The sequence below is a fragment of the Equus quagga genome, chromosome 2, assembly GCF_021613505.1.
Source record: "Equus quagga isolate Etosha38 chromosome 2, UCLA_HA_Equagga_1.0, whole genome shotgun sequence".
Lineage (NCBI taxonomy): Eukaryota > Metazoa > Chordata > Mammalia > Perissodactyla > Equidae > Equus > Equus quagga.
Window position 1 is genome coordinate 60,539,221 of NC_060268.1, and position 23,694 is coordinate 60,562,914.

Here is a 23,694-nt window from a genome sequence, read left to right on the forward strand (position 1 = left end):
CAGCGTTTTCTTCCCACTATGCTGAGCTGCCCCGTCTGGATGCAAGCGTTCAGGAATTTGGCTGTCCAGGCCGAGAGTCTTTTGTAAAGTCTCACAACTGTGTCTCTCCTTACAGGTTCTCCAAACCTATCCCCAAATCCGATGTCCCCAGCACACAATAACTTGGGTGAGTACCTCCTTGTCCATCTGACTGTCACCCCCTCTAGCTGCAGCCCTGACCCGTGGCTGGTGTGGGGAGCGGGCCCTAAGGGTGAGGCTCTAGCCCCCATCCCCCACCACAAGCCCAGGTTTCTGGTTACACTGGTTCTTGGGTCACCCACAGAATGAGGAAACCTGAGAACAGTGGTGGCAGGAAAGACAACCATACGCTGGGTTTGTATTTCCCCTGGGTGGCGGTTAGACGTGAGTGAATGAAAATCCCCCGAACTTCGTGCTCAGGCAATGAGGGTCTGTGGTCAGCCAAGCGTACGTGTGTGGTTTGATGCTGAGCCACCAGCAGCCATGCAGACTCCAGCCCCCCGACTTTCGTAGACTTGTTTCAGATGCACTTATTTGGATTTTATTTGAGCATTTCATCTTACAATGGTGTCTTTTTTATTTAAAACAGCAACATATAAGGAATTATTTTAAAAGGCACAATTGCCCATAATCTCCCCACCCTAATACAGCTGTTTCTATCTCATCACAGTCCTTCTGATGTGTGTGGATCAGGCATATATATTCGTGCCTTTCAGTTGAGATCAAAGTGCATATCTGTTGTTTCATTCGTTCTTATCTTTATATTATTTTGTAAACACATTCTCATATTTAGAGGCCTCCTTTATCATCTCGTGTTCTCTCATGATACCGTGGAGCAGCTGGACCGGCATTTCCACAACCTTCTCTCAGTTGTTGGACTTCTAGGTCATTTTTCTGAGGTTCGCTTTTCTAATCCGGGAGCGTCCTTCAACTCCGGGCCGGGGCCTTCTGGAGGGCTCCAAACAGATGAAACATCTGTTCAGTTTTTATTGTGGGGAATTTTTTATGTGTTGGTTTTAGAAAAATGTGACTTTGGTTTTGTTTTGACCTTTATTGCTAGGGAATAACTGGTGGCTTAGGAAAAGAAAGAGTTAATCCCCAAGCTTGGTGAGTCAGAGTGCATTGGCCTGGCTTCTGTTCCCAGTTGTTCCCAGTCCTTGACTGATAGCATCAGATGAAGAAAGTCATCATTTGGAACGTGGGGAGGTGCTTGAAAACCCTTTAATACAGGCTGACAAGTGGGCGGTGTGAAATGTGACTTTGCGGGATGTGTTTGAACATCTTTGTAAAATAATATCGCTGGGAGCGATGGGCCTTGCAGAAGAAGCTCAGATTCCTGATGTGAAAGGACCGATTGAGTTATTAGAAACAAACTCTGAAGGCTGGAAGCTATGTTAACACTTGAGAAATTAAAGGCCAGGACTGTGAACTTGACTCTGGGCTTTCAGCTTTTGGCTGGTTGAGGTTTAATGTCTGCTCCGTTTTACCCCACTGCGGCCAAGGAAGCGCCTTCTGTCGACAGACTGGGGAGCAGGCATTTGCCTTGGACGCCCGCTGCCTGTCTCAGTGGTTCAGACTGAAAGTTGTCCTGGGTGCGGCTTCGTGTGAGTCGCCCTCTAGGTTGTGTGGACCCAGGATGGCGGGATGGTTCTTGAACTTAGGCTCAAGGCAGGGTGCCCTGTTGATGCCCAGTTCCTCAGGCCCCTTGTCTGCAGGTGGAGAATTCCTAGGTCAGTTCTTCCAAAGGAAGGAACAGCCCCCCAGCCCAGTGGGCAGAGCGGCTGCCACTCTGCTGGGAAGATCTGAATGGGAGGACGAGTCAGCTGACGAGTCAGGGTTAGGACTCATGGTGAGACACGGGCGCTGACAGGCGTGGCTTCCTCTCTGCTTGGCGAGCCCTCAAACCCCCCACTTTACCCATTCAAAACTCTCGGCTTCATCCTGACCCATAAAATCTCCTACCCTCCTGGCATCATAGCCGGAAGCGGGTGAGACGATAGTGAGGATGATGGCAGAGATTTCTCGAGAACTTCTTACTGTCACTCGGAGTGCTTCATGCGCCCGAGCCCAGTCTTCACAACAGCTCTCTATGGTGGTCTTGTCATTTTTCATTTCACAGATTAGGAAACGAAGGAACAGACTGGTTAACTAACTCATCCCAGGTCACACAACTAGTAAATGCGAGAAGCTGACTTTGAACTCAGGCCTTCAGGATCCAGAGCATGTGCCCCCGTCTGTAGCAGGACCCCACCCTGCTGGCCCCCCGGGGTCAGCTCTCCCCTCTCTCCCTCAGAAGAACAAGGCTCAAGATGGGCACTTACAAACTTGTAGTTGGGGACAGATGTCAGGTTGAGGACCCTGGTGTCCCGTGTGGTCCCTGGATGGGAGCCCTGCCTGCCTGCTTGTCTCTTCCTCACTCATCCATTGCCTAGGTGCTTCCTGTCCAGTCATTGTCTGCCAGTCCAGGTCGGGGGGAGTCAGAGAGGAACCCTGCCGTCCAGGTGCTGATGGCCTTGTTGGGATGAGCAAGGCAGGAGTGCACGATTATAAAGGGAGAAGTCAGTGCAGATGCATTACTGGAGGGTTCAAAGGAGGGAACGATGGCATTCCAGAGGGGACACTTGTTTGCCAGTGGCTCCACTTGTTAGCTCAGTCAGTCAGCCTTGGCTGAGTTCCAAGTATGTACCAATGCTGGGGGTCCAGAGCTGGGGAGGATGCTCGGGCATTCACAGTCTGGCGTGGTTGGCTGGAGATGTGTGTGTCCCCCTGTGGTACATTGTGCCAGGTGCCAAGGGAAAAGCACAGAGGAGGGAGGAACTGTATATGCTAAGGAAGAAAGTGCCAGATGGGGTGGGAAGACCTCGGAGTTGTGGTGACATGTGTGAGATGGACCTTGAGCGTGAGGTGGGACATGTGAGGCGCACACGGAAGGAAGGACATTGCAGATGAAGGAACGGCATGAAAGAGCAGAGTGAGCTCTGGCGGCATGGTTGGTTGGCATGGCGGGGGCACAGCGGAGAAGATGGGGCTCGGGGGGCACTGAGAAAAGAGCCCTGAATACCAGGCTCATTTAGCCTCTTCTTGCCTACAGAGCAGTCGGTGGTGGGTTCTGAGTTAGAGGGGTTATCTGATGACAGCTTCATAAAGATTAATCTGGCCACTGTGTGGAATTTAAATTCGAAAAGAAATAACTGGAGACCAAAAACCCCACTTCGGCAGCTGTTGCACTGAAGGATGCCAAGATGAATGCTTTAGAGAAATGGCGGCGGGGTTAGGAGGGGGCATTGGAGAGAGAGTCGTGGGCCTGAGTCAGCAGGATTTATTGACCCTCTTTACCTGGGAAGATGGTGAGGCCTCTTAACTCAGGCAGGACACCCAGGGAGACGGGCTGAGTTTGGGTCAGAGGACAAGGGTGAGTTGCCTGTGCTTAACTGTGTCCAGGAAGCAGCTGGACAGTCAGGAGAGAGGCTGGATCTGGAGGTGCAGATTTGGAAGTCATTAGCACGTGTGACAGCCTTTTCCAAAGTGGGGCCAGGGAGACAGGATTTTGTCATCAAGTGAGTTTGGAAAGCCTGTACTGAATCTGGGGTCCCCAGGGCACTCACATAGTAAAGCCTCTGATAAGTCCTGCAAGAAGGAGGCCTGTTTGATCCAGCGTTTCCCCACAGATCTGACCACTGTTGGAACACTTCTCTTATAATCCCATTGACCTTTCATAGATCTCACTCTGGAAACACTGACAAAGTGCAATGAATTCAGCAAAGAGGGAGACCCAGCTCAAGAAGGAAAGAGGGCCAAAGACAGATTGATGGCCCCCTTGGGAGAGAGGCTGAGGGTCAGATGGAGGATGGGGCTGTAGCAGCCAGAGAGGAGGGAGGTGCTGAAGGACGGCAGTGGGCAGGTCCCGCAGAGTAGCAAAATGAGATGTAATAAGAGGCCATTGAGTTTGACATTGAGAGTTCACGGGCATCCTTTGGAGAGCAGTTGTGGGCTGGAGTCAGTGAGCAATGGGCTGAAGGGCCAGTAGAAGGTGTGGAACTGGAGGCAGCATGCAGCAGCGGCAGCCTCTGCCTTTCTTCTTGATGGCCAGTGTGTCCCAAATGGTAGGATGAGGACAGGCACACAGTGAGTTCTTTCTAGAGAAAGATGGAGACATCTCAGGACATCTGATTATGTCTTAGAGAGAAATTATTCTACATAAAGCAAGCATAGGACAGCTGGCTCCTTCTTCATTTTCTCCCAATCCTAGGCAAGGCTGACCCTGCTGTCACAGTAGAGCCACTTCTGGGGGCCTCTGGGGAGCCCCAGGGTGTGATTGAGGGCCAGCTCAGCTCCTCACCAGGGGCAGCTCTCAGGAGACCTGGGGGCTTAGTTTAGCAGGGAAGGGAAGTGAGCAGGTGAGGTTCCTGTTATTACGCCTCGTTCTGGATGAGTCACCTGGAATTTCCTAAGCATTTAAGTCAGAAGGACAGGCTGACGGAGGGGGAGGTGGAGAGAGAGGAAAAGATAGCGAGCTGGATCCTGCCGGTGAGTAAGTTGTTTTCTGCTTTGAAGTGAGACATTTCGGGAGGGGCCTTGGCCTGGAAACAGGGTACCAGGGATGCCCTGGGGTAGCAGCTGAGCTGGAGTTGAAGGAGGTGATGGTTTCCTGGAGGGCCTCTGCAGAGGGAGCCTTCCTCTCCTGCCAGGAGAGAGGGGCCAGAGTGGCAGGGTGGAGGGAAGACCCCTGGCCCCTGAGAGAGGACAGGGGTCAGGTTGCAGGCCCAGCTCAGTTCCAGGTGTCTTCATGCTGCTGAACGGGCCTTTCCTGAGGCCACCTCGGGCTCTCACCTTCTGTAAGCTTGGGAAATCACGGGTGGGTGTCTTAATGACAGGAAGTCAGCTGCTGGCTGTACCCTCAACTCCCGAGGGTCCGGCTCTCAGACTTGGGCCACTCTTCTTGGCCTCACTAACCCGGTCCAAGGCTGGAAGAGCTGGGCTGCTTTCTGTGTACAACTTGGCTTATTGTTACAGGCCATAGGGAGATAGGTGGGAGTTGGTGCCCCGGATGCTGGGACACAGCCGGCCTGGGCCTGCTGGTACAACCCTCAGGTCACAGGTGGCCCAGACACAGGGGCCGATTCTGCACGGAGGCGGTGAGGGGCTGTTTCACAGCACGTGCCCTGGGCCTTAAACGCTGGGTCTGCAGCGATGAGGAGGCGGCAGGCCAGGCAGAGGGAGCAGCAAGGACGGACACAGGGCAGCGTGAAGGCACACGGGGACCGGAGCGTGGAGTCTCCTGGACTGAGGTCAGGCTGCCTCCTGCAGGTGAGGAGACCCAGACGAAGCCAGTCCATCCACCTTTGACCTTGAGCCTCGCAGCGCCAGCGCTCCTGGCCTTTCCCGGTCCCTGCTCTCGGTTTATAGTAGAAAGTTAATTTCCCCTCTGCCTCCCCGCTCTCCTTTACCGGATTTGGCTCTCTCGCACATGTTTTTAATAGGCATCCCTTAATCCAAGGGTTGCCTTCTGGGTTTCATTCTGTTTTCTTTTCCTTAAACAAAACAGAAAGTCTATGCCAGCTTGGAATAGGGCTCAAAACTGAAGCCAGCCAATGCGTTAGGCTGGCAGGGGGCCAGTCATGAATTAAGTGCCCCATGCCACTCGAGAAGTCTGGCCGACACCACACTGGTGGGGGCAGGGGGCCCAGAATGGCAGGAGCTGGAGGTTCCTGCGTCTCCGACACCTCTGCTCCAGGAAGAGAGATTAGCACAGACTCAGCAGTCTGGCCCCGAGCAGGGCTGCTTGAAGGGAAGGTCTTGGACACGCGCCACCGTCTGCCACTCCAGGTGTGCGGAGTCCTTGGCCTGGAGACACAAAACCACTCTCCATTGGGACAAGTCACCTTCCTGCTACAGAATCATCATCCCAGAGGGGCCTTTGGATGGCTTGTCTTCAGGTCCTTTTCAAGAAGCAAGCTTGTGTAAAATTGCTTCTGCATTTGTTGGGGAACTCGTGAAACCAAGGCTGGCTGGTGGGCTTGATTGATGTGGGGGATGGGTCGCCACCTGATGGATTTCTTTTAAGATTTAGTGCCAGGACAAGCGTTGTTTCCTCTGCAGAACTAGTAAGCATTGTGTGTCCACCAACCAGAACCATGTAGCATATTATGCTCCCTTTTTTCCTTGTCTGCTAGGAGGCTCAGTGCCAAGCTGAGTGCTCTTTCAGTAGCTATAATCTCATGGTTATCCTGTGTATAGCCTTCTCCTTTCCAGTGTCCTGACTTTTTGTTTCTCTTGTACTTAACCATGGCATGGATAAGTCTTTTGGTGGGAAAGAAATGAGGGCGTATATGCAATTTAAAAATAAAGTGCCATTCAAAGCAGAACCCAGAGGTGGTAGCCATGCTTTCTGGCCTGCAGCTCCTCTTGCAGACATGCCTTGAGGAAGGAGCAGGGGGCGATGGGAAGGAGAGAGGTAAAGGCAGCGTTCGTTTTTAATTGTTTGCAGAGAAGAGTAAATGCGTGGCTGGGGTGCTGCTCCCGTTCATCCAAACAGCACTCTCTGACATGGCAGCCTTCAGACTTTGCCTTGGCCTGGCTCCACTGCTCCCCCGAACTAGCATCTTCTTAATTATGTGTCAGGCTGCTGCATCCAGTGTTTTCCACAGCACTGTCCAGCGTGTGTCTGCAAGTGGCAGGGATGTTTGGATAAAGGCTCAGATCTGCTTGGGAGGGCCTCCTGGGCTAGGACCCCAAGCGCCTCTCTGATTCTGAGATGCCTTGCAGCCCACACTTCCCCAGAGCATGGTTCCGGCGCCATGTTACCCAAGGGGTGGCCTGCCGGCCTTTCTTCTTTTGATGGGTGGGCTGTGTCAGTGTTCCCGAGAGCCTAGCTTGCTCTCTTCTGTCTGGACTCAGCCCAGCGGGGGCTGGACAAGGCTTTATCGTTTGGGGATGAGAACACTGTTCTGTTCTGCACTTTCCTGGGGAAGCCAGGGCCAGCCCAGAACAGCCACAGCTGCCTCTTCTGGCTGACCCTTGCCAGAAGCACAGTGACCTAGATGGTCTGCCCTACATGTTTTCTACTTCACTGCAGTCACTCCTCAGACTGGGAAACTGAGGCCAGAGAGGATGGTCATGTCCCCAAGGTCACACAGCCAGGTCAGCAGAGCCTGCCCCTGGGCAGTGGTGGCCAATGGCCCTGACGTGTTGGGTGACCACGTCGAGTGCTTAGATGGCACTTGGATTTCTTCTTTTTTTTTTCTTTCAAGATTCTCAAAGCAACATAGCTCACATTTTACTGACCACATTGTTTAGAATACAGCTTATCTCACTGGAATGTCAAAGCATTGAGCAAAGCCAGAGCCGGGTGTGGCTGACGTGGCTCAGCTACCCTCAGGGGCACAGGCTGCAGGCCATAGTGACTCCTGCCGATCACTACCCACTTCCCCAGTAAGTAGCTTAGATCCCTGTCTTCGCTCCTCTTCCCTTGCTTCACCCTGGGGAGAGAGGAAAGGGCCAGGGAGGCTTTGCCGCTCTTGTGATGGACGTCAGGACAGGAACGGGATGTTCTCAGGTTCATAGAATCAGCATTGTTGTAATTGTTGTTACCGCCATTTATGGAGTGCTTGATGCCTGCCCTGCACTTCACGTGAGTCAACTCAGTTCATCCACAGACAGCGCCTGGTGGTCAAGAAGATTCTCCATTGGTGGCTGGGGGTGTGCTCACACTCACACAGCTCATCCGTGTCTGAGCAGAGAGTGAATTCCGGTCCCTCTGGCTTGCAAGCTGGTGCTCCATGACCTGGTTAAATGTCTAGGGCCGTGGTTCTCACCTGGGGGCTGTTTTGCCCCCCAGAAGACACCTGGCAACGCCTGCAGACATTTCTTATCATCACAGCTTGGGAGGGTGAGACTGACGTGTGCTCCTGGCATCGAGTGGGTAGAGGCTGGGGATGCTTTGCTGGCTGTCCTGTAATGTACAGATCCTCCTCCCCCGAACAAAGAGTTACTTGACCCAAAATATCGATAATGCCAAGGTCGCGGAACCCGATAGAGGTGTCCCGACCCCCGCTGACGACACCTTCAGGGCGTGTGTGGAGTGTGGGCATGTTGCGGTCTGCAGCTCCTCCCGTGTGTCTAGGTTCTCTTTACCCTCAGGAGGGGTCATGGGTGTAAACCCCAGGAGGAGGTCAGAGCTGCTGTGCCCTCCCCGGGGCACCCGGGCCCCTCCCAGAACAGCTTCGGAATTTTCTCTCTTGGCCTTTACACACTTGCGAAGGTCTGGTGAGCAGAGGTTCGTGGCGGCTCTCGCTGTGGGAAGGTGCCTGGCAGCGGCGAGCAGGGCTCTCGGGCTGGTGCTGAGTCTCAGCATGGTGGGCCCTGCCTGTTGCCCTCACCAGTGCCCACCAAGACGCACCCTGAGGAACCAGGCAGCTCCAAAGAGCGAGTGGTCCCAGCTGGAGGTCCGAGAGGGAGGAAGGAGAAAGAGCAGGAGACCCTCTGATTCTCCATCGAGTGGGTGGGGTTCACGTGGGCAGCATGGGATGTGGTGGGACTTAGTGCTCCCGGCCCAGGCGCGGAGGGTAGGCTGGAGTGTGCGGGTCCTGTTAGAGGGCTGTGGCCCTGAGGCAGGTGGGGAATGACGACGGCTGGCCCGGGGCTAAGAGGACGGGCCGCTGAGGCATGCGAGATGATGCGGAGATGGGCAGGAGGAGAGCAGGGGCGCCTGGGCGGGTGTCAACCCGGGATGGCTGGGGAGTCACGGGGAAGGAGATGTGGGGTCACCTGAGGGGGAACCTCTGTTTCAGGGGTCCCCAACTCTTCTGAGAAAGAGAACCAACCCCTCCCAAGATGGCAGTTTTGCTTCGAGGAGCCCTTGGTTGAGGAAGCACGCTGACAGCTAGGATAAACTCAGAGTTTCCTTTAGGAGAGTTATCCCTTAGCCACTTGACAGACAGGCGGCTTCTGGGTACATTCGGCAGGTAGTTTCTGTACTGAGCCATGGACCCGCTTCTCTCCGCGCCTGGCGCCTGGGGCCCGTGTGCTTGCAGACACCCAGCCTGGCACGGAAGCCCCCAGCAGCGCCAGCCTGTCATTTTACGGGCTTGGACGCTGCTGCCCGCCAGGCTAGGAGTCCGCCCAAGACCCGGGAGAGCCAAGAGCTGGAAGCCCTTTTGGGGACAGAGATCAGCACAGGTTACTTCAGGGCCTGTCCAGTCGGGTTGCCCAGGTGCCGGTTGGTGCCTGGCCCTCTTTGGGTTTGGCCCAGCACTTCCCTGAGGACTGCTTCAACCTGAGGCCAGGCCAGGTGGGCAGTGCCTTTAGGAGCTAAACCCAAATGAAAAGTGGCAAGGCTGGTGGCACGCTTATCCACAAACCTGAGTATTTTGTCCCATTGGATCCTGCAGATTTTATACAATAAAAGGCATGAGGGCGGGGGGATTATAAGACCCCCCCTGAGAGGTGGGGAAACAGTCTTTTGGAGCATCCAGGGGACCCCATCAAGGAGCTGGGGACCTGGGGGGCCCCTGACCCAGCGGCCTGGCCTGTCTCTGCAGACCTGCAGCCCGTCACCTACTGCGAGCCGGCCTTCTGGTGCTCCATCTCCTACTATGAGCTGAACCAGCGCGTCGGGGAGACATTCCACGCCTCGCAGCCCTCCATGACAGTGGATGGCTTCACCGACCCCTCCAACTCGGAGCGCTTCTGCCTAGGGCTGCTGTCCAACGTCAACAGGAACGCGGCCGTGGAGCTCACGCGGAGGCACATCGGTGAGGGGCGCCCGCCTTTCCACGCTCCCCCGACTCCAGCCCCACTCACACGGTGCTGCACCTCCTGCTGGAAATCAGGGAGAGGACCCATCCCTACCCCCAAGTTCTGATTGCATTTTTAGGGGGCCAGACATGTAGAGTTCAGGTTGCTTGGTCATTCCTGCTCAAAGACATACATCGTCTCTGAAAATTTGAAAACCACGGAGGGAAACCCTTCACTTAAGGGGGGGCCAGAAAGGGAAGTCTATGAGAAAGCAGCGTATGAATGTAGTTCTCCTAATAAAAATGCCTTAAATTACTGACTGGTGGATAAGCTGGTAGCCAGTCTTAGAGAAGTCATCTTTTCTTTGTTAATTTCCTATATGATTATTCTAGGAAACTTGGAAAAGGTAGAAAGCGAAGAATTGCCCACTGCAGGAACACCACTGCTGCTGACCTTCTGCCTCCTAACACCAGGAGTGCAGCGAAAGACGGCCTTCTTAGTTTAGGGAAGATGGAGCTGTGGGCTGTGTCACTTGGTTTGCTCATAAAATCATCATGCTAAGGATATTCATAATTGTGTGATCCAGAATCACATAGAACGGCTGTATAGATGGTGTAGTGGGGTATTCTCAGATGTCATGCGGAGCCGCCAGGGTTGGCCGAGGGGCTCCAGGGCAAGCTCAGGAGCTGGGCAGGGCCACAGGGGTTCTGGCCCACGTGAACCACAGCGCCTCTGCTCTTGCTGTGTTGTATCTTGGGCGTTCACAGATTTCATTTGAAGAGAGGATTTTGTAATTAAGCAAAGTTTGGAAGCCATGGGTCTGAGCCGAAGTGCTCATTTTCCAGGGGACAACCTGATGCCCAGGGAGGGACAGAGCCCTGCAGAGGCCACACAACAGTCAGTGACAAACAGCCCCCTGCCTCCGAGCCTGCGTCCTTCCCAAACAGCCTCTCCATTTGTTTTACTTTAAAAAAGATGCTGATCCTGATGGCAAACACAGGTGTTTACTTATTCTCTTCATACTTTTCTATGTTAGAAAATCTATATTTCAGAAATTACCCAACTTTTCACCTGGGTCTTCCCATCTCCACCTCTGCCTCCCGTTCTTGACCGACATAAGGCAGCGGCCCCTCCTTGTGGCCCCCCGAGTCTGCCAGCACCCTGTGTGTCTGTGAGACCAACGCCTGCAGCACCAACCCAAGAAGAAATGGGGAGTGGAGTGGGTGGGGGGTGGGACGGTAGCGGGCCGAGGGGCAGGGGAGCACACTTTCCATTCCACTTGACGTCGCGCCCGGAAAATCAGGCCCTGTGTTCTGACACTCTGGGCCTCTTCCCCAGGAGCGGGAACAGCGACCTTCCCGTGCAGAAGGGAACATCCCCTGGCTGGGCAGAGAGCTCATTGTCAGAGTGTTTACGTAACTGCTTGAATTGCAGAGCCAATTTAAAAATAATTTCTGTCCATCTGGAGGGGATTTAGAGATGACGGAAAAGTAAATGAAATAGACCTGTGGAATGTTTTAGAAAGACGCACTCGGGAGGAAGGTGCAGGGGGTGGCACTGAGCCGTTCCTGCAGTGCAGGGCTCCTGGGTGTCTGCTGCCTTGGGAGGAGCCCGCCCATTTACAGAATGAGTTTCTGCATCTTGGAGTGGGAAGGGGCCTAGTGGTCGTGGTGACAGCTGACACCTAGGAGGCACTTACTGTGTGTCTCACAACAACCCCGTGAGGGGCTTATTGTTATTACCCCCACCCTGCAGACGAAGAAACTGAGGCCCGTGGCTAGTCAGTGGCAGAGGCTACCATGGAGACTGAACCCATGCTCTTTTCTCTTGTCCTCTGCCCCCTCCGGCTTCAGGAACCCAGCCTCGCCCATTGTTTCCCCTGCGCGCATTTAGGCTTGGGCTCTGGGTCCCATTCCCTGGTGAAGGTGGCAAAGAGCCAGTCACAGGGAACCTCGGCTGCAGCTCTGCCCCTTTGCTAGCCTCAGCTAGCCCAGAGCCCCAGCGCAGGCTGACCGGCTTCTCTCTAGGGCGGGGCGTGCGGCTGTACTACATCGGAGGGGAGGTCTTCGCAGAGTGCCTCAGCGACAGCGCTATCTTCGTCCAGTCTCCCAACTGTAACCAGCGCTATGGCTGGCACCCGGCCACCGTCTGCAAGATCCCCCCAGGTAAGACCACTTACCCACCCAGCTGCCCTGCGGTCCTCTCCCCGCAGCACATGCCCAGGATGCTGGAGAGGTTTCCTCTTTCTTACCTTTTTCTCTTCTTCCGTGTTTGCATTGCTAACCTGGAGGAGCAAACCTGGAGGGTTTTCTCTGTGCCTTACTGTCTTACTGTGCTCTCCCTGAACCTCCAGGGAGCTGACGCAGCATCGGACGGATCTGCCTTTCACCCATGGGTACCACTCATTTGCCCTGTGCACACCCACGTCCATCCTTCCTCCCTCCCTCCCCTCCCGCCCCCAGCAGACCTTAGAGGCCAGCTGAGTATACAAGTCAAAGGCACAAATGGTTTTAATACGAGGGAGGGGTGCCAAGCACCGAGCAAGCGGCACAGATAAGATGCTGTTAGATCCAGGGGGAGAAACACGTGTAATGGTCAGGGTGGATCATGGAAGGCTTTGTGGAGGAGAAGGCATTCAGGCCTTGAAGGAAGGGTCGGCATTAGGCACAAGGTGATGGTGGGGTGGGGACCACGAGGGCTTTCCGGACAGAGGGCACCATATGGGCAAAGGTCTGGAGGTGATGGCGGGCAGGGCATGTACGGGTGGCACTCTGGCTGGAGGAGGGGCTGAGTAAAAGGGGAAATGATTAGAAAGGATGATGGGACCAGGCCTTGGAAGGACGCAAAAAGGTTTTGCTTTTACAGTCATGCGTCGCTTAACGACAGGGATGTGTTCTGAGAAATGCATCGTTAGGCAATTTCATCGTTGTGTGAGCATAGAGTATCCTTACACAAACCTGGATGGTGTAGCCTACGACACGCCTAAGTGGTACGGTACTAATCTTATGGGGCCACCATCGTACGTGCAGTCCGTCATTGACTGAAACGTCGTTGTGCAGCGTGTGACTGTATTCTGGGGAACTGCTAAGGGTTTTCTGAGCAGGGCTGATAAATCCACACCAAGAAGGGATGTCAGACTGCACCTCAGAGGGTAGCTCAGATGGGACCAGGCCAAGGCAGAAGGCCAGGTGGGAGGCTCATCCCACCTAAGGCCTCTGCTTAGAAAACCAGGGCACGAGGGCCCAGCCCAAGCCCACTTCTCACAGACGCGCAGCCACTGAGCTTGAGCCCACAGAACACGGACTGTGACGGGCTGGTAGAGTGTGTGGCCTGGGTCAGGCCGTTGACCGTGGCACACATGTGACGTGTCTTTTCCTGCCTGCTAAGTGGCAGATGATAGTGGAGCAGTGGCCCATGCACAGCGTCAACTTAAGAAAGCAGAAAGTCTGAAATGATGAACAGTGCTTTCCATTTCTAGAGCATCGTGTGGTCGTGTTTACAGAGTACGTTTATATCTTTGATCTCACTTGGTCCTCTCCTGTTGTTCTGGCTGTTCAGGTGAGGAGGCATGTTGAGGAGATGAGTTCAGAGAGGTAAAGCCATCTGCCCAAGGACACACAGCTAGTAAATGGCTGAGCCCGGATGAGCCTAGAACTGACTATGTGACCTGCGACTCTAGCGCTCCTCTGCTTCTTGGCTCAGCTGGGGGCCGGAGCCCACGTTCAGCCCTGCTTCCCCACACTTCCCCTTGGGGAGAACGAGAAGAGGAAGCTCAGTTGCCGTGTTGGCGTTCTGCCCCTCCCTTCCCCAGCCCTGCCCTATCTTTCTGGTGAGGGCTGAGTTGGCCATGGTGGTATTTGTTAGCTCATGGAGTGTCATTGCCAGGAGGACCTCCAAGGCCAGCCTCTCGTTTTACAAAGGGGACACAGGCCTACAGAGAGAAAGTGACCAGCCCAGAGTCACACGGCCGGAGGAGGAGCCGCGAGCATTGGCCGGTTGATAGATATCTCCTCAGCTCACCTCCTGGGCGTTTCCGGCGTGTGCTTTTGTCTCTGTTTTTCTGGTTGACACACTCCTGGCACTCGGGCAGCAGGACTTCAAACAAGAGATTTATTAGGGACTTTATTCGTGCCTGTCTCTAGTTTTACGGCTTGGAGAGTTGGACACACACCTTCACGTTGCTGCGAAAGTCACCCCGACCCAGCCTTGTGTGCAGAGGCCAAAACGTGGCCCAGACCTCTCGCTCCGTCCTGGCCCCAGCACAAGACGGCTTTATCAGAGGAGCCCAGGTGCAAGGTGCCCCGGGCTCCTCTGCTGAGCTTCCCATCAGGATGGCGGGCCGCGTAGCCTTTCAGCCGGCCTGTCTCTGCCGGCACGCCCTCTGTCGAATGGCAAGGCCTCCTGTTCGGCAGGTGATCAACTGTGGGCATTCAGCTTGGGTCCCTTGTGTCTCTGTTCCCTGGAGTCCTGCCTGGGCCCCTTGGTCCAGAGCAAGGCCCACTTCTCTAAACCATCTCCCTTGTTCTCAGTGGCTGACTTCACAGTCGCCCTCAGCCTTCCCACAGCGCCGGGAGCTGGCGCTCACAGGCCAGTGTTTAATTCTCCCCCTCACATACGTCAGCTGCGTCTCCCCACTGAGGTGGTGGTGGCTTCAGGGGCAGGGCCTGAGTGGGCCCATCCCTAGCATGGTGCTGAGCGTGCAGTGCGTGGCCAGTGCGTAGATGGACCACGTGACACTTCAGCTGTGTGGGTTACACCATTCTGGGTGATGCAGGGATGGCTTGAGCCAGAAGGGGAGCACTGGACACATGTGCCTTTCATCCCCACAAGCGCTGTTTTTCTTCTCTTGGCAGGATGCAACCTGAAGATCTTCAACAACCAGGAGTTTGCAGCCCTCCTGGCGCAGTCAGTCAACCAGGGCTTCGAGGCCGTCTACCAGTTGACACGAATGTGCACGATCCGCATGAGCTTCGTCAAAGGCTGGGGAGCAGAATACAGGTCAGGTCTGGGTGCCATGTGTCACGGGTCTCCCCCTACAGGTGACTCCGCAGAGCGGGGGCTCCTCAGAGATGAGCTAGGCCAGCCCTCCCCCCCCAAGAGCCGAGAGACCAGGGATCAGAGAGGGTTGGCCTGGCAAGCTGGGGGGGGCCGTGCCTCACTTGCTCACCCAGCGCTTCATGCTTTCTCCACTGCTGTGGACACGCTTGTTCCATTTTATCCAGCACAGCCCTGGGTGGGGACATTGGCATCCTCCTCTGTGTGTGGATGAGGAACTAAGGCCCAGGGAGAGAAAGTGACTTGCTTGAAGTCACATCGTGAGTGGAAAAGCTGAGCCTAGAGCTGTGCCCTCGTGGCTGCTTCCTCAGGGCTCATTTGGGGCAGGTGTTGGGACAACCCTCTCCAGGGAGTTAAGTCCTTGTCTCCTTGGTCCTGCCCTCCTCTATGGCTCCATCACTGACTTGGGGGACCCTGAGGATCTAGGCGGCTAACACTGAGAAGCAGGGAAGGGAGGAGATTTGGGGCAGTCATAAAGGAACAGAGTTTACTTGCTCAGAAAAACGATTTTGTTCAGAGTTTCAGGTATTGGTTTAAACACGGCATTGATCAGGTGCCTGCCTGGTCTGCTCTGTCGAATCTCTCAGACCACTCTGGTTGGGCTTAGAGAAGCCAGTCCCTTTTCTTTCCATGCCTGGACGGGAGTTCCCTGAGAGGCAGGGCCACGTGCCCGTCCTGCTGCCCCCTGCCCAGCCCCACTCCCCGTGGAACGCAGAGGTACCACACGTCAGCCGGGGCCAGCGCCTTGCGAGCTGCTCTCCCCATCTCTCCACTTTTCCAGATGTTTGGAATCCGTGTTGTTGTGCAGTCATTCTGCACCCGGGCCAAACCCATTTCAGTGTTGGCTCTGGGCCACCGTTCATGATGAAATCCAGATGAGCATGACTTATGGAAAGTCAGATTCTCATTAGAGGATTTCGCTCCATGAAATCCTCTTCTTCCATTTACCGTATTTGAGCTGCTGTTCCCTGTCTGCTCCGCGGTGCTGGACAACACAGCACCTTGGTCTGTGGGGTCTCTCTGAGATCCGGGGTGAGTGACCAGTTGAGCAATCAGAGGCCAGATGTCAGGAGAACCCGGTTATGACGGCCTGAGGAGATGAGCCCGGGCCGAAAGGCGCAGCCCGAGGGAAGTCCTAGCCCACCTTTTAGCCCGGGCTGGAATCATTTTAGGGGACAAGAGTTGAAAGGTTAGACAATTAATATTTTTTGAGTAGGGAAGGGAAACATTTAAAGATGGACCCCAACAGAAAAGAGCCAGGGGGAGGTCCCTTTGCTTTTCTTACACTCACACTGCAGTCCGGGGGGCCATGCTCTGGGACCCCAGATCGGGCGGGCACCCAAGGCCGAGCGCACAAGCCCATGTCTAGCCTTCCACTTGGGCGAAGTGTCAGCCAAGCAAGGAGGGCGGTATCCTCGGGCCAGCGGCCCTCAACCTGGTGCGGCATCGCAGCCCTCCAGCTTCAAGAGCTGGGGAGAGGCCCCTTGGTGGCAGAAGCCTCGGTGGGGGCCCCGTATCACCACGCTGGACAGGCTGCCAGCAGACCCAGTCCTGGGCGGCCCACCACGTCCCCGCCACCTGGCAGCACTGCAGAGCAGCCTCACTGGTGGGTGCGGCCCCTTCCCAGAACAGTCTTGCCCTCCTCCTGCCTCTCGGGCCAAGGAGAGTAAGGTTTCATCCTTTCTGTCTGTGAGGTGGCCGAAAGCGGGGCCCCGGGCCCAGGTCTCTCACCTCCAGCTGGCACCAGCACCTCCGGCCTCAGCAGATAGCCCTGGGAGCTTGCCTGCGAGCTGCGTCATCAACCAGCCTGAAGTTAGACAAAGTGCTTTGGGGAAAAGAAACGTGTGGTGTGCCTTGGTTTTTTCCAGTAATTGTTCCATGGCTCGCTCTGCTTGTAAGATTTTCCAAAATAAGGCCATAGATGGGAATTATATTAGCCATTGGGAACCGACGGCATGTGGACTCTGTCGGCGCTTTGTAAAAAAACACCCCTCGATCAGACAGACACGCGTCATCGCGGGCTGCTGGGGCCGGCCTGGGGCTGGAGGGGGGAGCTGTAGGTGCCGCTCGGGACGGACAGGATCCAGGGAGACCTTTGCTCAGGCCGGAGGGTCTCCGTCGGGGGGCTGATCACGGCAACCGGTGGGCCTCTGGGCTACCTGGAATTTGCCTTACATGTTTAATTCTTTGAGGGCCACCTCCTTCCCCGCAGGAGAACCTGCCTTACTCAAAGCTCTTCCTGATTGGAGGAGTTCAGCCTGGCACCTCCTCTGGGGCCGGATCTAGCAAGGCAGGAGACCGCTCTTTGGCTCTGAGAAGACAACTGTCACCAAAGCAGGAAAAGGTGTTCTCACTTGTCTATGTGTTCTTCTGGACATTTTTGAAGTCCCCCACCCCACCTATTTTCCTGTGTCTTGCAGGAGACAGACAGTGACCAGCACCCCCTGCTGGATCGAGCTGCACCTGAATGGGCCTTTGCAGTGGCTTGACAAGGTCCTCACCCAGATGGGCTCCCCAAGTATCCGCTGTTCCAGTGTGTCTTAGAGACATTGGGTGTGAAGGGGGAGGGTGGGGGAGGGCGGGTTGGGGAAAATGGCCAAGTAGGAGGTGGAGAAAATCAGAACGCAACTCACTGTCATCAAGGAAGAAGAAATTTTTCTCCCTCAACCAAAGCGGCACCAACCTGTTTTCCAAAATACAGAAGCAAACTCAGAGATGGAGTTTATGAACAGCTATGTCTGCTGAACACCTTGGCCCTTTGGCCCCAGTTGGAAGGGCAAGAAATGGCTTCTGCTCTGGTGTCTGGAGCAAACAGGTAGTATTTCGCCATCTGTCCCCTCCCCCCAGCCCTCTTCTTTTTTAATGACAGCAACTGGGATGTCACTGTCCAGCAGGAGATGGCGTTCTGTTCAGGAGCGGAGTGTGAATTCACCTGGAGTGTTTTAGGCGGGTAACAGCCTCTAGGGGTTTGAGCAAACCTCATGCCCAGCACTCTGGCGCTTTTGAGAACAGCCTCTTCAACCGAACATTCCCGAGCCCCGGCCATCCCACACACCCGCACCCTGCACCCCGGAGCCGGACTGACGTGGTGGGGTAGGGAGGGGGCTCGTCTCTCTCCTCCCCTCTCAGAGTATCCTGACTGGTGTGAGCGGTGTGTTCAGAACGTGCACACAGGGACAGTGGGGAAAAGCTGGTGAGCGACACCCCTTTAAAAACACTCTTAAGTTTGTCCTTTCTCACTTTGAACAGTTGGAAGCATCTGCTGAGGCTCAGTGTGTATACAGTGTAGTTTATATTATCACGTTAATCTCAGAGAGATTTGAATGACGTGAAATAGTCACATGAAGCAGGAGGCAGCTGCCACGTGAGGGTGTTTGGGCTAGGGCGGCACCGCATCGCGGGGTCTCCAGGTGTCTGCGAGACCTCACCCTGTTTCTCATGCATTCGGCTATATTGGTTTACGTAGTCAGTTGCATTAATTAAATGGACTTTATCACATGCTCTTTTAAATGTTTGTTTTATATTAAAAACAAAAAAATCCTGGCTTGGCGCATTGACTGGGAAACCAGAGTGGGACCCAGCAACTGCCCTCCCGAGGTGAAGCTTTTCCAGGTTTTGTTGAGAAGACACCTGCCAGCACTCTTGGAAGCTGAAATTATGAAGCAAATTCACCAGAAGGGAAAAATCTCAGGCCAACATAGGCAAAGGAAAAGGGCTATTGAAAATTTTTTACACCTTTGAAAATTGCAGGCTTGGTGCAGAGAGCCCTGTCATCTTCCCCCTGGGATCCGAAATTATCTGGCTCACAGTAGAGGATATTCAGCAACAACTATAGCGGGCCTGTCGTGTAATAAGTACTGTTCCCAGTGGCAGTTAGTGAGATAACTCTTATAAATTATTTCAACTGGAAAAAAAAATCAGAGCCCTCGCCTTTGGCCTTTTGCAGAATACAGCAGACAGAATTGCCACTTGCAATTGGTACTTTATTCTTTGCTGCTGTTTTTTGTGTGAAATGACTTATTCCATATTTTGTCATGGATTTCTGCCAGGAAAAAGAAAGGGATTTCCTATGGAAGTCCTGTCTTATTCCAGGTGATGAAAGTGGATACTTTGGGCAGGTATAAACCTCAAATGTGATGACATTTCTGATGCTATATGGAGATGTTGGGGGCGTCCTGGTGCCTCACTGGCAGGATCCTACACTGCTGAAGCTCTAGCCTGGAGGTGTCTAGGTAGGAGAGCTGCTTGCCAAGCCTCCTGAGGACACAGGAGGACGGGAAGAGCACCTTGACCGCCCTGTGCTAGTCTTCTTGCAGGACTGCAGAACCCAGAGACAACGCAGAACCCCTCACTCCGCCTGAGATGGTGAAATACTGCAAGGCTGAAGCTTTTGCCTGGGATGAAATGATCTGTGGATTGCTGCTCACAGGCACAGGAGGCTGCCTGAACCTCCTGGGTGTGCATTCCTGCTCCCTGTCAGGTCTCAGTCGTGGTATGAATTGTTCCCTTTCGGCCTCTGCTGGAGCAGTCATGGTGCCCCTCCTAAAAGCATTGGGCAGTGGTCTCGGAGGGCCTGCATTCTCCACCTGCTACATGCTCCCCAAGGTGGGCTTCCTGTGGCACACAGCCGTCTTCCAGGTACTTGGGAACTGGCTTCAGGTACAGCCCCATTTTGGTGATCCAGCGGTCACGTCCTGCTATGTTCGGATGGTGTCTTAGAACCCTCAGTGCTCAGAGCGGAAGGCTACTTCTAGGAAGTGGGAAGTTTGAATTTTGTGTTTTTCCAAAAGCTACTTACTTGGCCCTTTTTCCTTATAGACTAGACTGCTGGAGGAGGATGGATGAGGAAAATGTAGGTAGGCCCACCTTTGGCACCACTGAAAATAAATTCGGTCACACCTAAAGGTGCAGACTTGGTGCCACTCCCATCAGAGAGGCAGTGCGGGCGCCTTGGGGCATGAGTAATATCAGTGTCCTTTCTTTAAGTCACAAAACTAGTTTTAAAATCCTGTTGTATGAAAGGCATTTATACATTAAAGCTTTTTAAAGGACGCTTGAAAGGGGCATAAGGAAACAAGGGCGGCTCTAGAGGGGTGACAGTAGGCGCTGGAGAGCAGTTTTAAGTGTAGTTGTCCAGCTACACTCCGTGCGCTGTTCCCCCGGCCCAGGCTCCCCGCCAGGCCCCTTCACCTTGTGGCTTGTGCTGACACTGACCCAAGAGCAGCTAGCACGGGCCCAGGTCCCGGCCCCAGTGCCGGCCCCGGGAGCCAACCTCGATTCCCTTCCTCTCCCCTCCCCTCTCCCTAACTCTATTTAGTAACTTAGATCCTTCCAGCCCTAACCTAGGTAGCTGCCCCAGCGGGTTCGGGTTACAGGCCTGAGCTGGAACGTCATCTCAGTTGGCCACCTTCCTGGCAGGCTGTAGGTCTGACATTTTGAGACAAGCCGAGAGTCAGGAGCGGGGACTTTGACTCTTATCTGGGAAGAATACACATGAGGGCAAGGCTGCTGGCAGACTTCTCCATTGTCCTTATGTTGTCGGGGTTGTATTTTTTTATTGACCGTGGTGATTATTTTTTTAAATCCTTGTTAATGTATTGGAATGAGCTGTAGCACATATCTCGTGCTTAGTTTGTTTTTCTCCATCTCCCCTTGGCTTCCTAGAGTTTGGACATATTCCAGGGCTAAATGCTTTTACTCAAACCACAGAAAAAGGTTTTCTTTAAGTAATGTGTGCCTGTCGTGCATGTGTGCGCGTAGTCTGGGGAGAAGGCGGGGATCTGATTTCATTCTGAGCCTCGAGCTGCCCTTTTGGAGGCTCCATGATGGTTTCTGCTGGGCCGGAGCTCACGTTAGACCCCTCTCATACTCCTTAAAAGGAAAGCGAGGGAAAGGAATCTGCATGCTTTTCGTGGGACTGTTAACCACGGGGGTTACCAGGAGCGAGAGAGGGCACGAGTTTAGTTCTGGACCCTGTGTCTTACTTTGTGACTTTAAGTGGCAGAGTTGCGAGTTTTCCCCAAATCTAGGGAAAAAACCTCAACACAGCTATGTTGTACCATTTTTCTTTGTGTGGTATAAGTGTTCCCTTCTAGAACGCCTTCAAGTAACAGTCTTTTAAGGAGTATCAACTACTCCTCAAGTGGGTGGGAAAGCAGAACAATGTACACAAAGGGACATGGATCGAAAAAGGCGAGGCGTCTCTGGTTTGGAAGGAGTGAGTGGGGAATGACTTGCTATACAGGCAACTTTTCAGAAACACAGCTATCAGATTAAAAAACTCGGCTATCGTGTAAACTGGATCGAGACGTTCTCTCAGTGATTCTGTAATTGATTTTTTTTTATGCTGAAGTAATGTACACTCTAGCATTCTGGTGTTTTTATATTTATGTAATAATTTCTTAAAACCATTCAAGACATAACTATTTAATTTTTTGAAGAAAGTTGGAAAGGTCTCCTCCCACGGACAGTGGCTGGGAAGAGAATGCTGGTTGAGGGTACAGTGCCTTTTTGGCTCAGCATCCAGAAACCAACCCAGGCTGGCCAAACTCACAGTGGCGTGTAAAAACAGGCAGCTCTGAGTCAGAGAGACGCCCTTCCACGGGGTCCTCTGAACCAGGCAGCGCTCCCTTCCTGAGGGTGAGGACCTTGCATGGACGGATGGAGCTGCCTCCCCTCGCCCTCACTGCTGCTCTCGCAGCCCGGCCATCCTGTTCGGGAAGCGTGTTTTGGTGTGTGTTCCAGGGGGGGTCTGGAACGTGGAGGATGTTGGTTCCCTTCACTTCTCAGCCAGCCTGACCTTTTAATACCTTTGTAAAAAGCATGTATGTATTTATAGTGTTTTAGATTTTTCTAACTTTTGTATCTTAAGAGCAGAGCACCCGTTTAAGCATTGTACCCCTATTGTTAAAGATTTGTGTCCCCTCTCTCCTTCTCTTCCCCCTGTAAGTGCCCTTCTAATAAACTTATCATTGAAAAGCTCCTGTGCCAGGAGCTCAGTCTGATTATTGCTGCCATGTCTGAGTGGGGAGAAGGTTAAAAGGGAGCCCCGCGGGGTCCCAGGGCCTTTGGAATTTGGGCACCAGAGGAAACTCTGAGCCCAAGCGCACTTGGACGAAGGATGCCACGGCCTCCTCTGCGACCTGCCCCCCCCTGCCTCATTCGCTCACCAGGGGCAGCACGCAGTGGAAGCCAGTCCTTCAGTGAAAGCAGGAGCCCCTGGGTCAGCTGAGCAAAGGTCAGCAGTCTGGCAGTGGCTGCATCTCACTTGCTCACTCCCCACACCTAAGCTCCACATGAGTCCCTTCGATACCGTCTGTGCCTGGTCATTGTGCATTCACTTCCCCTGTACTTGAAGGCCCTGGACCTTCAGGATGCCACCAGACCCATCTTCCCACAGGCACAGAGGCAGCTTGAAATTCATAAATAAGTAGGTTTCCACACTTTCCAGCTCAGATGACTTTGTTAGCTCCTGTGAAAACTCATTTTAAATTCAAAACTCCCAAGGCGAAGGACTTCAACATTGTTTCCTTGGCTAAATCTTACACCAATGTGGATTGAGAAACAGGATGATTAGAATGAATAAACAGAATTAGGGGAAGGAGGAGGGCGGAATGGGGCTGGAACAGTCTGTTAGCTGGGCTGCTCTATAGCAGTCTTCCTTCCAAGGACCTCCCTGGAGTCCAGACACCTCCCGGACGGGCACGGGAGGGAGGCAGGTGTCACGGGCACGGCACCTGTGGGCCTCCGGGAACTGTGTCCAGTTCCTGCCTTGGTGATTCTTCTTAGCTATTTTTATCCTCCTGCCCCCCAAGCAACTTTCCCCAAGGTTTTATCTTGTCTGTATTTCTCAGCACAAGACTCAGATCTGCACCTCTAAGCCAACCTATTCCTTGAGCTCCACGACTTTAAATTCCAGCTGCTTGTTAAACGTGATCTAAGACATAACACCCCCAGACCGAATCATCTTCCACCTCACTTGAGCAGGCTCCCTTCTCCGACTCCCAGTGTTTATCTGTAGCCTCTCCCCCATTCTCCGACTCCTGAGCAGCTTGCTGCATTCTTTTCCTTGCTCTCCATCACCTCTGCTGCAGCTGCCCTGGTGGATCAAACCTCCCCTTTGCCAAGGCCCTGCTTCCTGAACATGCCGGTTCTCCCTGGCCCTCTCACGCAAGCTGCTCCTGCTGCCTGCTCCTTCTGGGTGGTGCTCCTAGACCACCACACGTACTCTTGACATTCCTCCCTGAATGAGCTCATCTACCCGCAGGATTTCAAACCACATAAATGCTAATGACTCCCAAAACAGTATTTACAGCCCAGATACCAATCGCAAGCTTTAGACAAGTATCTGGCAGCCTGCTGGCTACTGTACGGGGATGTGCCACAGGTACCTCAAACTCACAATTTAAAAAACAGGATTTATGGGGTGGCCTGGTAGCACAGTGGTTGAGTTCAGCAAGCTCCACTTCAGCAGCCTGGGTTCCTGGGTTCGGATCCCAGGTATGACCCTTCACCACTCAAGCCATGCTGTGGTGGTGTCCCACATACAAAATAGAGGAAGATGGGCACAGATGTTAGCTCAGGGCCAGTCTTCCTATCAAAAAGAAAAAAATTCACCATTGCCTTTATTAAATCTCCCTCTCCTCTGGCCTTCAGCCCTATTTTTGCCTCAACAATGTACACACCCTACAGCTACAGAAGTCACAGTTGTCCACCACTCCCTCACCTCTGTCCCATCTGTCCGTTGTCTCCACTCTCGCTGCCCTGCACTTCAGGTCCTTGGGCACCTGGACAGCTGCACCAGCTTCCTAACCACTGTCCTAGCCTCCGGCCTGCTCTCCCATAAATGCATCATCCACACTGCCTCCACGAGCTGCCTGACCTCAG

General features: G+C 53.8%; 1 protein-coding gene across 1 annotated transcript in view; it reads left to right on the plus strand.

The window, feature by feature from the left end:
* SMAD3 (SMAD family member 3) overlaps nt 1-21,806 on the plus strand; it is a 120,817-nt gene extending 99,011 nt beyond the window's left edge. Inside the window, exons 5-9 of the mRNA XM_046652603.1 lie at nt 116-166; nt 9,558-9,770; nt 11,781-11,918; nt 14,607-14,751; nt 17,229-21,806. Of these exons, the coding sequence (XP_046508559.1) occupies nt 116-166; nt 9,558-9,770; nt 11,781-11,918; nt 14,607-14,751; nt 17,229-17,352 (671 nt within the window). The 3' untranslated portion in view covers nt 17,353-21,806. The remainder of the gene's footprint in view (nt 1-115; nt 167-9,557; nt 9,771-11,780; nt 11,919-14,606; nt 14,752-17,228) is intronic.
* The last annotated feature ends 1,888 nt before the right edge of the window (nt 21,807-23,694 follow it).